Below are 14,863 nucleotides of genomic sequence, written 5' to 3'. Positions count from 1 at the left end.
CTAGTCTTGGGCTTTTATCTTTTAGGCCCAATTTACATTCTAACTCTTTTTTCCTAGGAGCTTCTCCATTCTTCTAGAATTTGCATTACACTTTAACAAATTACCTCCAAGCGTTGATGCTTCAAAAGGCCCACAAACGTCGAATGAATGATTTCAAGTGGTTGTTTAGCGTGCTTGGGAGCTGTCTTTTTGAATCTTGTTCTGGTTTGTTTACCCAGCGCACAACCTTCACAAATCTTTGTAGGAACCTTGATTGTAGGCAAGCCTTTTATCAGGTCTTTGCTGTTTAGCAAGTTCAGGCTCCTGAAGTTCAAGTGTCCAAACCTACAGTGCCATTTCCAGCTTTCTTCTTCATCGTTCACTGAGGACAAACACTGACTGGCAGCAGCATTTAGGTTAACTCTAAATGATCTATTCTCGGCCACCGGCATCTTGATCACCAGACCCTTTCTCTGGTCAAATATCTCCATGAGATTCTCGTGCATAGACATGGTGTATCCTTCTCCAGTAATTGTCCAAGGCTTAGAAGATTACTCTTCATCGTCGGAATGAACAAGACGTCATCTATGTAGGCTACTCCATCGTCGGAATGAACAAGACGTCGAAAGATTACCTTCTGTTGTCACAGTGCTGTCATTCGCGAATCTCACCTTACTGTTTTTTTTTCGGATCAAGATCCACGAGCCACTCTCTTCTTCCTGTCATGTGGTTGTTGCAGCCGATGTCAAGATACCGGCACATATCATCTTCCGCACAATCACTATTTTTACTTGTTAGTAGAATGTGATCGACTTTTGTATTACCAGTTGCATGAGTCTTGTCATTTACATGCAACGCGTGTTCGGTGCCTTCTGCCACACTTCGACATGTTGCTAACTTTACATCCATAGATGTCTTCGACTGTCAGACCAACTTTGCGACATTCTTCAACACTCATTAACACCACAAGATCTGATTCTGAGCCACACACATCCTGGGCTAGGTTTGTTGCTTCATCGTTCTTACCCTTCTTTTTGACGATTCATTATGCCAACATTCGGAAGAATAGTGTCCGAATTTAATCGTCCGAATTTAGTCTTTGTCGTCGAAGATCGGAAGATTGCTATGGATGAGACCTGTCATTGTTTCGTTCTTGATCGTTGCCCAAACCCCACCAGTTGTTCGCAACCAGTGGCTCTGAATACCACTATTAGTGTCTAAAGCCTATCGTGCAAGCGGGCGCAAGAGAGAGAGATCGTATGGGCAGAAAACGAGAGTTATCTTATTCATGTAGTAGTCATATATATATATATATATATATATATATATATATATATATATATATATATGTGTGTGTGTATATATATATATATATATATATATATATATATATATATATAATAAAAGTTTGTTCTATTACAATCAACAAATAGTGCAATAGAAGAATATACGAAGAATTGAACGGTGTTGGGTAATGGTCAAATGACTACAAAACCACACAATAGAAGTAATATATGAAGAATCGAACGGTGTTGGGTAATGGTCAAATGACTANATGCATGGAAGTAACAGTACTTTGCTATTAAAGATACATAGAGTGGTTTAGTTTTTACGCTTAACAAAAAGTTCATTTTAACCATTGTTAAAAGTTCCTTCTACACTAGTTAATCATAATTTTATCCAATAAAAATAGGTACAAAAGTAAATGAGGAAGGATCCGTATTGGCCATTTCTTAGAAAATTTTTTGCGATTGATATGGAATATAATAGGAAAGTCTTTTTTAGAAATAATTGGGTATTACATCTACGCCTACTAGATTACCATATGCAACTTTGGTACCACTATTAGAATTTAAGGAGAGTTTGACAAGCTTAGTGAGGTGAGTAGCATTGTAGTAAATATATGTTGTAAAAGGTAGATTTGGAGACGGTGGGTAATGTGTGGAGAAGTTTTACATAAGCTAGTGATTGATTTTATGGAACTAAACTTTATTATGTTTTATAAAGTTACTTAAGCATATTGAAAAATGTCACCACATATATAGGCATGAGATTGTTTCATCACAATGATCTAGAATTTCTTAGAACTTCACCTAATTCTAGTTTTTTTTTTTTTTGGAACTTTTTAGAAGTTGCATCATAATTTAACATTTCTATAGGGAAAAACATATCTTTTGAAATGAAATCTTCTTGTTATGACATTTTATGTGCTCTTACAGGTTTCAATCCCCAAATTAGAATCGTTGAAGTTATCCTCGATCAACATCCAAAAGATATGGAGTGACCAATATGACCATTGTTTTGAAAATTTGCTCACATTGAATGTGACAGATTGCAGTAATTTAAAGTATTTACTATCATTCTCTATGGCTGAAAGTCTGATGAATCTTCAAAGCATTTTTGCAAGTGAATGTGAAATGATGGAGGATATATTTCGTCCGGAAGATGCAGAGGTGTGTGGATTCATTTAATATTGAGTTTGATTAATGCTATCCTTTTTTGTTTGATATATTAAGTAATTAGTTATTCCAATTGCTCACCTATAAAGTATTTTTATTGTAACAGTATATTGATGTTTTTCCTAAGTTGAAGAAAATGGAGATTATCTGCATGGAGAAACTCTCTACCATTTGGAAATCTGATATTGGTTTACATTCCTTTAACAATTTGAACTCTTTGATGATAAGTGAGTGCCATAAACTTGTTACAATTTTTCCTAATTATATGGGACACACATTGCAAAGCCTTCAAAGCTTGACAGTTACCGATTGCAAATTGGTTGAAAACATATTTGATTTTGCAAATATTCCGCACACTTGTGATATTATTGAAGCAAATTTGGGTATTATATTTCTAGAAAAGCTGCCAAATTTGGTGAACGTATGGAAGGGTGACACTGGTGAAATACTCAAATGTAATAATTTGCAAAGCATAAGAGTTGATGAGAGTCCAAAATTGAAATATCTCTTTCCAGTTTCTATTGCCAATGACCTACAAAAACTAGAAGTCCTTGAGATATGGGATTGTTGGGAAATGATAGAGATTATTGCTTTGGACAAACATTCAAGTGAAACTGCTATCACCTTTAAATTTCCTCATCTAAATACTTTATCATTAATAGACTTGCATGAATTGAGGAGTTTCTACTCAGGAATTCATACTTTAGAGTGGCCACCATTAAAGAAATTGGAAATAGTCGACTGTAGCATGCTCCAAGGATTGACTTCAGAAATCACAAATTCATCAGAGCAACCAATTGTTTTAGCTACAAAAAAGGTACATAAAGTTCGTTTAGATACAAATCAGAAGTTCTTTTTTGAAGCTTGTTCTTGGAAATATAGAATATGTCCTTATTTTTATGAAAAGTGTGAATTCGCAACCTTTAACAAGGATGTGAGATTACGTCTTTTATTTCTTAAATCAAAATAATAAATCATGATTCAACTAGTATTCTTTAATACTAACAATAAGTCTGTTTTATTAATGTATTTAGGCAATATATAATTTGGAATACATGTCGGTGAGCTTGAAGGAAGCAGAGTGGTTGCAAAAATACATTGTTAATGTTCACAGAATGCACAAACTAGAAGAACTTTTTTTGTACCGGTTGAAGAATAATGAAGTTCTCTTTTGGTTTCTTCACAGACTTCCCAATTTGAAAAATTTAACATTGGGACTTTGTCACATGAAAAGAATTTGTACTCCTGAAAGTCTTAATTCACCTGAAAAAATAGGTGGTGTTATGCAACTTAAAGAGTTAGTATTACATAACATGTGGTCTCTAGAGGAGATTGGTTTTGAGCATGATGTGCTTCTTCAAAGGGTAGAATGCTTAACCATCCATGGATGCACAAAATTGAGAAATCTAGCATCATCCTCGGTATCTTTTAGTTACTTAACATCCTTAGAAGTGGTGAATTGTATGATGAGGAATTTAATGACACTCTCAACTGCTAGAACCTTAAATCAACTCACAACAATGAAAGTAAGTTCATGTCCATTCATTGTGGAAATTGTTGCAGAAAATGAAGAGGAAAAAGTACAAGAGGTTGAGTTTAAACAATTAAAATCATTAGAATTGGTGTCTCTACAAAATCTCAAAAGTTTCTCTAGTGTTGAGAAGTGTGACTTAAAATTCCCACTACTAAAAAAATTAGTAGTAAGTGAATGCCCTCAAATGAAAAAATTATCTGAAGTCCAAACCGCTCCAAACCTTCAAAAAGTACATGTTGAAGCAGGAGAAAAAGATAAATGGTATTGGGAAGGTGATTTGAATGCCACTCTACAGACACATTTCACCAACAAGGTATGCATTAAAGTATGTTCATCATCACAAATTTTCATTGCATCATATCTCCATAGATAATTTAATGTTAATTTCTTTGAAAATGTTCATAACTAATAATTCAATTATTTTGCAAAACATAAATAATATGAAGCATGGACATTATGTTGTTTTGTATACATTTAAGTAATTTATTTCCTAGTTTCATAGGTCAAGGTTTATGGATTGTATTATCATACTCTTTGAATTATTTGAAACAATTTCCACTTTTTTCACTTTTCCAAATTTGTTTTTTTAACAAATTATATAATGAACTAAAGTACGGGTCACATATACCATAAGAATTAGTATAAAGACTTTTTATATAGTTATTCAGTCATTGATTGTCATATACATCTGACATTTAGTTTCTTCCCTTTTAAAGGTTTCTTTTGAATATTCAAAGGATATAAATCTTGTTGATTATCCCGAGAGGAAAATTCGACATGGAAAATTTGCTTTTCCGGACAATTTCTTTGGTTGTTTGAAGAAATTGGTATTTGATGAAGCATATAAAAGAGATACTTTGATTCCCTCTCATGTACTACCTTACTTGAAGAACTTAGAAGAATTAAATGTGGAGAAATGCGAATCAACACAACTAATATTTGATGTAGACGAGAGTGAAATCCAGATGCATGGAATGGTGTTTCGTTTGAAAAAGCTTACTTTAAAACACTTGTCAAATTTAAAATGTGTATGGAAGGAAAACCGGAAAGGAATTGTAAGTTTTCCCAATTTGAACACGGTTGTTGTTACTGATTGTGAAGGCTTGGTAACACTGTTCCCTTCATCCCTTGCTAGAAATTTTAAGAAGCTTAAGACACTTTTCATATGGTGTAATAAGAAATTGGAAGAAATAGTTGGAAAGGAAGAAGGAACGGAACATGAAAAGACAATAATATTTGAATTTCCTTGTTTATCCGAACTAGCTATTGTGGATATGCCACTGTTGAGTTGCTTTTATCCTGGAAAGCATCAACTAGAATGTCCTTTATTAGAAACCTTGTATGTGGCCTATGCTCCTAAACTGAAACTATTCACATCAAACTCTCAAAAAGGAGATATGGAGGCCCCGATCAGATCGCTACAACAAGCTTTGTTCTTAGTTGAAAAGGTAAAGAAAGCATGACCATTTAGACCTTTTTTAGCTTCCTTGTCTTTTCATTTTTCCTTATATAGCTTTTAACTAACTACAACTACATTTTCTTTTAAATTTGATTGGCCTTAATTGTTAGGTTCCTCCCAAACTGACGGACTTGGCACTCAATGAGGAAAACATTATGTTATTTAGAGAAGAAAATTTGCCACAAAACCTTCTTTGCAAGCTAAGTCGACTTTTTTTGTGCTTTGAGGATGATAAAAATGAGAAAAATAGTTTGCCTTTTGATTTATTTCACAAGCTACCTAATTTAGAATGGCTTACAGTAAGAAAATGCTTTGGTCTGAAGGAGATATTTCCCTCTCAAAAACTTCAAGTTCACGACAAAGTACTTGCTGGATTGAAACAATTAAATTTGTTCCAATTAAAGGAGTTAGAGTGTATAGGTTTAGAGAACATGTGGATACAACCATACTCCATAAAGCTCGAACTGTTGCAACTTCACGGGTGCCTTTTGGTAGAAAGAATAGTTTATTGTGCGGTGTCATTCATCAATCTTAAATATTTATATGTGATGCACTGCGAAAGGATGGAGTATTTATTCACGTTTGCAACACTCAAAAGTTTGGTGAAACTAGAGACTCTAAGCATAGGATATTGTGGATCAATCAAAGAAATTGCAAGAACTGAAGAGGAAGATGGTTCTGATGAGATAATCTTTGGACGACTCACATCAATTAAGCTGGAATACTTACCGAGGCTAATAAGCTTTTATTCAGGAAATGCCACCTTGCAATGCCCATCTTTACAAACTGTGATGGTAGCTGATTGTCCCAATATGATAACTTTCTCCGAAGGAGTCATAAAATTAGCAATGTTTCCGGGGATTCAAACATCTGAAGATTCTGATTTCACTTTCCACGTCGATATGAACACAACTGTCGAAAGCTTATTTCACGAAAAGGTCAGAATTACTTATCCTAATTATTTTTTTATATATATATATATACTAAATAGTCTTCTTTTGTATTACATTACTATTTTTTTTTTCTTGTGTTATAAAATACTCTTCTCTTAACCTCAAATCAATTAGAATATATTAGCAGTAGGTTCTGTTTGATGGATAATTATTTTAAAACTAATTATTTTACTAGGTATACAAATACGAATTAAATTTTTTACTAAGATTACACATTAATATCCATCATATTCTTTTGGCTTGAAACATATATCTCTAATACACAAATTCACGATCCTTTAAATTATAACGTTAATTCATTAACAAGTAATCACTGAAAAAAAACTTATTTTAGTGTGGGATAGTGAGACGTAAATAATGTAACGTCCTATTTAATAGTATAATAAATACTATTGAATAAAACTTTACAAAGTTGATAATTCATACGCAGTCAAAATAAGACATACTAGAATATAAGAGGTTCTACACCAATAATTTCAAAAATAAAATATTGACCACAAGACTACAAAGTGTTTAAAAGGTAAAACCTAAACTTAGCTTTTACAATCCTATATCTATACAACTGCATCAATGTCTTTCTCCTAAGTCTTTCTCTTAAGGTGCCCCTACACCTATTTCCTTATCTATTCACATCAACAAAAGTGATAATTGCAAACAAAGAACAACAAACACAAGAGCACAAGAACAAGAGATGGTAAGCTAGTTAATAAAAGAAATGAGCATATAACAGTTAAATTGATTTGATCATAAAATAGCACATTTCAAACATTCATAGAATAATCAAATATGCAATTACAAACTTTTTAGACTCAATTATTTGGATACATGCATTGTCGTCGAATTCACTGGAAAGATGCATTTGTGGTGACCTCTACTACTTTGCAGATTCATTGTCAATAAGTTTCATCTTACCATTACAAAGTTAACCCCCCTCATGTGTGAGGTCATTAACCTGCCTTCGATCTAGAATTTCCTACTGCTCTCACACATAACTCATTCTATTCTACATGAGTGTGAATGGTTATCAGAGTGTCATGATATTTTTTTACTTTAATCCTTACATTAATGCTTATACTAAAGGAATGTCACCATAAAATTTCCCTACAAGATTCTTAGAATTATGCCAAACACATACTTTTTTCCATAATGATTCAATATTCAAGTTCCTAATATCATGTTCGTGATCAATTATAACCAACAAATATTTTCATAGATGTTCATATCCATAAACTAGTCCATCATTATCACAGTTTCAAACAACATTATACACAAGCATATTCATCAATAAACCAATAACAATTCCATAGATAATCATAGTATCAAAACTTTAAACCACCCAAACTAGTAAAAGAAATGTAGGAAATAGAGTAATAAAACCAACAGCAAGAATGAGGCTCAGTGACACTTAAGATGTGCCCAACACTGGCGTGACAGGGGCTCATTGTCCAAGTAGTGCTCAACAACATAAGCTGGCGCTCTGTGTTGAAGCTCCCTGGAATAATGGCACTCAATGGTGAAAAACTATCGCCCAACGCTCTGTCACAAAACAACTCTCTGATTTGGAATTTTTGGAGCCGGGGTTCAGGGTTATCCTTGCCACTTAGTGTAATATCAGTAGAAACCTCAGCTTTTAGAATTTTAAGTTGTTCAATTTCACCAATTGGCAATCTTCATTTTTATAAACTTTTATATGGTTCAAAACATTATGAACTAGTACTGATTGATTTAATTGCTCCATTTAAAACTCATTTCATTCAATAGTCCATAAAATCCATGAATTTCCCCAAATACAAAGCATGTTCAACTCACTCACCCAAGGATCCACAACTCAAGCTTCCATAGTAGAAAATTCTAACCATTAAAATAGAGTAAAAAGAAACATACAACAGTACTGAAACATGCAACTTATGGATCAAAACACCCATAATGCATCATAACAATAGTACTAACACACAGATTCAACATGACCAATTGAGAGAAAAATCAACATTCAATTTGTGAAAAACGTAGCTTCTCTCACATAGTTGAGCTGAACAGAATCTACCCGTGTCAAGATGCTCCAAGGTTCCCAAGTTTCAAGGTACCTCTAGAACCACGAAAAACTCAAGTGAATACTCCAAACGTTCCTTGAAACCACAAACAAAAGAATATTCCTAAGAAGCTTTCTAATGGCACATGTAAGAGAAAAAGAGGGTGCTTGCATGTAATCTCAAGGTGACTTACAAAAAATTAGGATAGAAACATTCACTTACCCTAAGGCTGATATAAGGTGAGTGGAGTTGAGATGTTCTCCTGTTCAGGCCCTAGTTAAGGAGAAAGGGAAGATGCGAGATGAAACTGTACAGTTAGTTTTTTTTTTTTTTTTTTAACCAGAACAAAGAGAAAGAGTTCAGAATGTGGTTGGAAGAGAAAGAGAGCAAGTTTTACAAAACATTTAAATAAACTCTCAGGAGACATAAATATAATCACTCGGATAAATTTAAAAGTTAATTAGCTTCGAGATTACTCACCCCAATATAAACTATAATTAATTTGAGTTAATTTTGAATAGGTTGCCTTTGAAAATAAAATATTAAAAGTTAATTATTTTTACTGTTATGGTAAAATTTAAAAGATTAAGTTGTTACATTAGTCACCCTATTGACTTTATAAATATCCCATGTTTACTTTGCTTCCTCTTCTTCAACTTCCTTTTCTCCTCATTTACATTTAATTCAACACATATATTTTGCTTTCTCTTTCTTACTTTTATATATTCTAATTTTTTTTCTCCTTTTTTTTTTCATATATATTTGCTCATTCTTTTACTGAGCCTAAACAACAGATTTTTTATCCTTTTATACTTTTTCTTTATTATTTTTCTACCTGATTCTAATTGGATCTCTTGGCCTTATATTTCTTTAGATGAAATTTTCTTTTGGGTGTTTTCACCCTGCACCTCTCTTCTTTTTTTTCATGTGCTCCAAAATTACAAATATGATATTCAATGTTTTATTAAATTATTTTTTCTTTTTTACCTTTCTCTTCTCTTTTCACTCATAGCCTCCCTTTTACTCTTTAATTGACATTTGAAGGCCGGTTAAGAATTCAATGATTTTAAGTTTAAAATGTGTTAAATGATTTTAAATTTAAAAAAAAAGTCAATTAAAATTAAATGGGTTAAATATGTTTTTAGTTCCTTTACTTTGGAGCGATTTTGGTTTTAGTCCATCTCTCAAATTAAGGTACAATTTAGTCCTTTAACTTTAGAAAACTCTGGTTTTAGTAGTTTGAAACAGTAAATAAAGTTAAAAAAATTTGATAAAAAGGACTAAAAACAGAGTTTTTCTAAAGTTGAAGAACTAAATTGTACCTTAATTTGAAAAAGGAACTAAAACCAAAATCTCGCCTCAAAATATAGGGACTAAAAACATATTTAACCCAAATTAAATTAAACAGTTATAAACAAATAACAAAAATCAATATCATTTCAAGCAAAAAAAAATATTTGGTTGTTATTTTTAAATTTTTATTTGAATTTTTTAAAATATTGTAATTATATTTGGTTTTTATTTTTTATTTGAAATTTTGTTAAATTTTTTTAATTGTTGTTTTTTCCTGTTTTGTTTGTTTCATTTTGATATTTCAAAAATTTAATATTTGTTATTTAAATTTAATACGTTTTTCCGTAAATACGTTTAAAGAATAAACATATATCAAAGTACTTTCTTTATTTTAAAGTGTGTTCATTCGTAAATACGTTTATTTCTTAAACATATTTTAAAAACTAGTTAAAAGTTTGCAGACTTTGGAAAGCTGATTAAGAGCAAAATGTATTTTAAACCTTAAATAGTTGAATTCGTAATCGGCTTTCGAAAGCCAGTTAAGAAATAAAAGGATGTAGTGAGTGAAGAAAGAAAAGAAAAGTAAAAATAAAAAATAAAAAAAAATTGAAGGCCATATTTGTAATTTGAAGGTTTAGAGGAAAAAAGAGAGGTGCAGGGTGAAATATCCTTTTCTTTTTCATAAGATCTTCCGCTTTAATTATGATTAGTTAATTCATCTTTATCAAAAAATAGATAATTTAGTTATATGAGTAAATTTGTTTTAAAGTTACTTATTTTTCTCTAAAAATTATCCTAAATATTAATTGTTGGACTGGCAAAGGGAAACGTGCAGAGAGTGACAGAGAAAGGAAACGAAGAAAGGGAACAGAGAAAAGTCTTTTTACTTAATGTTCTGTTTGATTGAATTAAATTGTAAGTATATGTGTGCTTTATATACAAAACAACATAACAGATATCTTATTGTATTAATACCAACTATCAAAGTAAACACTGACTTATATTTCTTAATACTCCCCCAAGTCATATGTTTAAGAGAAACAATTCCTAAACTTGCTTTCAACGCATTAAACCTATCAACCTTCAAAGGCTTGGTTAGCAAATCTGCCAACTGCCCTTCAGTTTTGCAGTAGGCCAGAGCAATTCTTCCCTTATCTACCATGTCCCTTAAGAAGTGAAACTTAACCTCTATATGCTTACTCCTCTCATTGTTAATCGGATTCTTAGCCAAGTTGATTGCTGAAACATTATCAATCTTCAATTATGTTGGCTTCACTGAAGACAACTTCAACTCTTCCATCAGCTCGTTGATCCATACGGCTTGACAAGCAGCAAAGCTTCCTGCAATATACTCAGCTTGACAGCTTGAGAGTGCCACCACCTGTTGTTTTTTTAGAGCACCGAGAAATAGGAGCATCATTCACCATGAAGATATAACCTGAAGTGCTTTTTCTCTCAATCAGATCTCCTCCATAATCTAAGTCCGTGTAACCTGTTATTTCTTCTACAACATTCTTCCTTCCAATAGGAAATAATACACCATAGTCCATTGTGCCTTTGATACATTGTAGCACCCTTTTCGCAGCCATCATATGTGTTTTCTTCGGTTTGCTCATAAACATGTTAATCACCCCACACTAAATGCTATATCAATATGCTATTGCACAAGAACCGAAGAGATCCAATGATCTATCTAAATTTTGTTTCATTCGCATCTTCTTCAACCTCATCCTTCATTAGCTTCAAATTTGCCTCCATAGGGCTTCTAGCAGCATTGCACTCCAACATCTTAAATCGTTTCAGTAATTCACCTGTATATTTCTTCTGATGTAGCACCAAACCACTAGTTGTACGAGTGAACTAAATACCCAGAATATAGTTTAATGTTCCCAAATCTCATCCATAATCTGAGTCTGTGTAACCTGTTATTTCTTCTGCAACATTCTTCCTTCCAATAGGAAATAATATACCACAGTCCATTTTGCCTTTGATATACCGTAGCACCCTCTTCGCAGCCATCATGTGTGTTTTCTTCGGTTTGCTCATAAACTTGTTAATCACCTTGCACTAAATGCTAGATCAGGTTTGTTATTGCACAAGAACCGAAGAGATCCAATGATCTGTCTAAATTTTGTTTCATACGCATCTTCTTCAGCATCATCCTTCATTAGCTTCAAATTTGCCTCCATAGGTCTTCTTGCAGAATTGCAATCTAACATCTTAAACCATTTCAGTAATTCACCTGCATATTTCTTCTGATGTAGCACCAAACCACTAGTTGTACGAGTGAACTCAATACACAGAAAGTAGTTTAATGTTCCCAAATAAGTCATTTCAAATTCCTCTTTCATAACCTTCTTGAACTCATCTATGAATCATGGACTTGATGCAGTGACAAGTAAGTCATCCACATATAGGCAGATAAAGATCAGTTCCTTCACAACATCTCCCTTCACATATATACCATGTTCAGCTGCACATCTACCGAACTTCTGATTTATCAAGTAGGAATCAATCCACTTATTCCAAGCTCTTAGAGCTTGTTTCAGCCCGTATAAGGCCTTTTGTAGCCTATGCACCTGATGTTCCTTCCCTTTCTCAATGAAGCCAGGAGGCTACTGCACATAAACCTCTTCCTCCAATGGTCCATGAAGAAAAGCAGATTAAACATCCAGATGGTATAATGGCCATTCTCTTGCACAAGCCATTGCAATAACCAATCTGATTGTTTCCATGTGTGCCATTGGTGTAGGCACCTCAGAGTAGTCTAGACCTTGCTTTTGGAGAAAGCCTTTCACCACAAGCCTTGCCTTGTGCTTCGAAATTCTTTCATCTGGATTCAATTTCATCTTAAAAATCCACTTCACACTTATGCTTTGTTTTCCAGCTGGGAGGTCTACCAACCTCCAGGTTTCATTCCTCTCTATTGATTGAATTTCTTCCTCCATTGCCCTACTCCAAACCGGTTGCTCCATTGCTTCAACCTCATTCAATGGTTATGCTCCAACCATTAAGGCTATATGTACCAACTTTCCTCTCTTATCAATTTGTGCATCTGAGTAGACTTCAAAATTGTATAATCTCTAGGAATCACCCTGTACCTTTGATGTCTTTGCATCACAGTATGGTGAGATGAGCTATTAACATCTACAGTTTCTTCTATTTGCTCTGCAGAAGTAGGATAGTCAATGACACCATTCACCTTTGCCTTCTTCAAATTGAATTGCATCTCATTCCAGTTCCAGCTTTCATCCTTGAGCACAATTGCATCCCTACTCAACACCATTTTCTCCTTAATTAGATCACACAGCTTGTAGGCACTAGTAGCATGATATCCAACAAATATCATTGCTTCACTCTTGTCATGTAGTTTTGTGCGCTTCTACTCTGCTATATGGTTGTAAGCCAGTGAGCCAAACACCTTAAAATAGCAAATTGTTGGCTTCACTCCAGTCAAGACTTCTAGAGGCACCTTGCCCTCTAATCTCTTTGTTGAGCATCTGTTGAGAATGTGGACAAATGTGGATACAACCTCTCCCCAAAATTTATGTGGCAAATTCTTCTCCTTTAAGAGATATTTGACCATGTTTACAATAGTACGGTTTCTCCTCTCTGTCAAACCATTATGCTGTGGTGTGTAGAGGTTGTGACTTCGTGCACTATCCCACATGTCTGACAATGATTCTTAAAATCTCCAGAAGTATATTCTCCCCCTCCATCCGTTCGTAGGATCTTCAATTGCTTTCCACTCTTCCTTTCTGCATCTGCTTTGAACTTTATGAAGACATCAAGTGCATCACTCTTCATTTTGATCACATATAACCATACCATCTTGCTGAATTCATCAACAAAAGTCATAAAGTATTTGTTTCCAACCAAAGAAGATACCTCAAACGGTCAACATATTTCATAATACACCACCTTCAAGCAATCCTTTGCTCTTGATTTCATCTCCGACTTAAATGGTTTTCTGGTTTGTTTTCCAGCCAAGCATGATTCACATACACTCTCGGGTATAGTGATTTTAGGCATTCCAAATACCATCTTCTCTCTAAGGCGCTTCAGGTCTTTGAAAATCAAATGACCAAAACCTTGAATGCCAAGTCCAGCTTTCATCCACTTTCACAACTAACATACACTCCAAGTTTTCTACAGCATCCATGTTAACTTGGAATGTTCTGTTTTTAGAAATCTTGCACCTCAAGATCAAATCTTTATTGCCATCATACAAGTCCATCTTGTCACGGTTTCCCATCACAGCCGTGAAACCTTTATCCACCAACTGGCCAATACTCAGCAAGTTACATTTTATTTCTGGAACAAGCAGCACATTGGTGATTCTGGCCTATGAACCATCTTTCCTCCTGATAATCACATCTCCAATTCCTTCTACCTTTAAGATATTATAATCTGCAACCTTCACCTTACTCTTCTTGGATTCATCAAAATTCACCAACCATTCTCTGTGATAAGTCATGTGATTCGAGCATCCCAAATCTAAATACCACATCTTGTCTTGAGACTCAGAGTTAGTTGCAGACATGGTTACCATTAGAGTGATGGGTTCTGAGTCTGAGTCTTCTTAAGCTTGTTAAGTCTCCTTGCTTTGGTGCTTCTTCTGCTTCCCTTTATTGGCATAACACTTATACGCAAAGTGTCCAAATTTATGGCAGTTGTAACACTCTATGCTCTTCCTATCTTTCTTCTTCTGATACTTCTCCAGACTACCCTTTTCCTCCACCGCACCTGACTCTATCAAAGTATTCTCTGACTCTATCACCCTCCAACATCTGCAACAATTCATACTGCCTTCTCAATGTCTTTAACTTGACCTTCTTTATTTTTTCTTCTCCAGTATGACATCTAACAAGAATGCTCCATGCTTCTCTCGCTGTCTTTGCATGTTGGATCTTTTCGAAGTGCGCATCATCCACACATTGGTGGATTAGAAACAACGCTTTATTATCCTTCTTTCTTTCCTCAGCCTTTCTTTCATCTGCAGCACCTATCGGCAGTTCTTGAAACTTCCATTCAACTACCTCATTCACGTCTTGGTATCTGAATAATAGTCTCATCTGAGTACTCCATCTATTCTAATTTTTCTCCATGATAATTGGTAGATTAGCTAATGAAATGTCGTTGCTAGCCATCCTAAA

The 14,863-nt window shown here is 34.0% G+C and overlaps 1 protein-coding gene across 1 annotated transcript in view; it reads left to right on the top strand.

The window, feature by feature from the left end:
- The window catches only part of LOC106758566, a 56,466-nt gene that overhangs the window by 29,634 nt on the left and 11,969 nt on the right, over positions 1-14,863 (top strand). Inside the window, exons 5-9 of the mRNA XM_022779886.1 lie at positions 2,199-2,432; positions 2,545-3,255; positions 3,473-4,285; positions 4,689-5,420; positions 5,542-6,369. Coding sequence (XP_022635607.1) covers positions 2,199-2,432; positions 2,545-3,255; positions 3,473-4,285; positions 4,689-5,420; positions 5,542-6,369 — 3,318 coding nt within the window. The remainder of the gene's footprint in view (positions 1-2,198; positions 2,433-2,544; positions 3,256-3,472; positions 4,286-4,688; positions 5,421-5,541; positions 6,370-14,863) is intronic.

Source organism: Vigna radiata, chromosome 4 (assembly GCF_000741045.1).
Source record: "Vigna radiata var. radiata cultivar VC1973A chromosome 4, Vradiata_ver6, whole genome shotgun sequence".
Taxonomy (NCBI): domain Eukaryota; kingdom Viridiplantae; phylum Streptophyta; class Magnoliopsida; order Fabales; family Fabaceae; genus Vigna; species Vigna radiata.
Note: the sequence above shows the minus strand (reverse complement) of the source record. Positions and strands in the feature narration are given on the sequence as shown.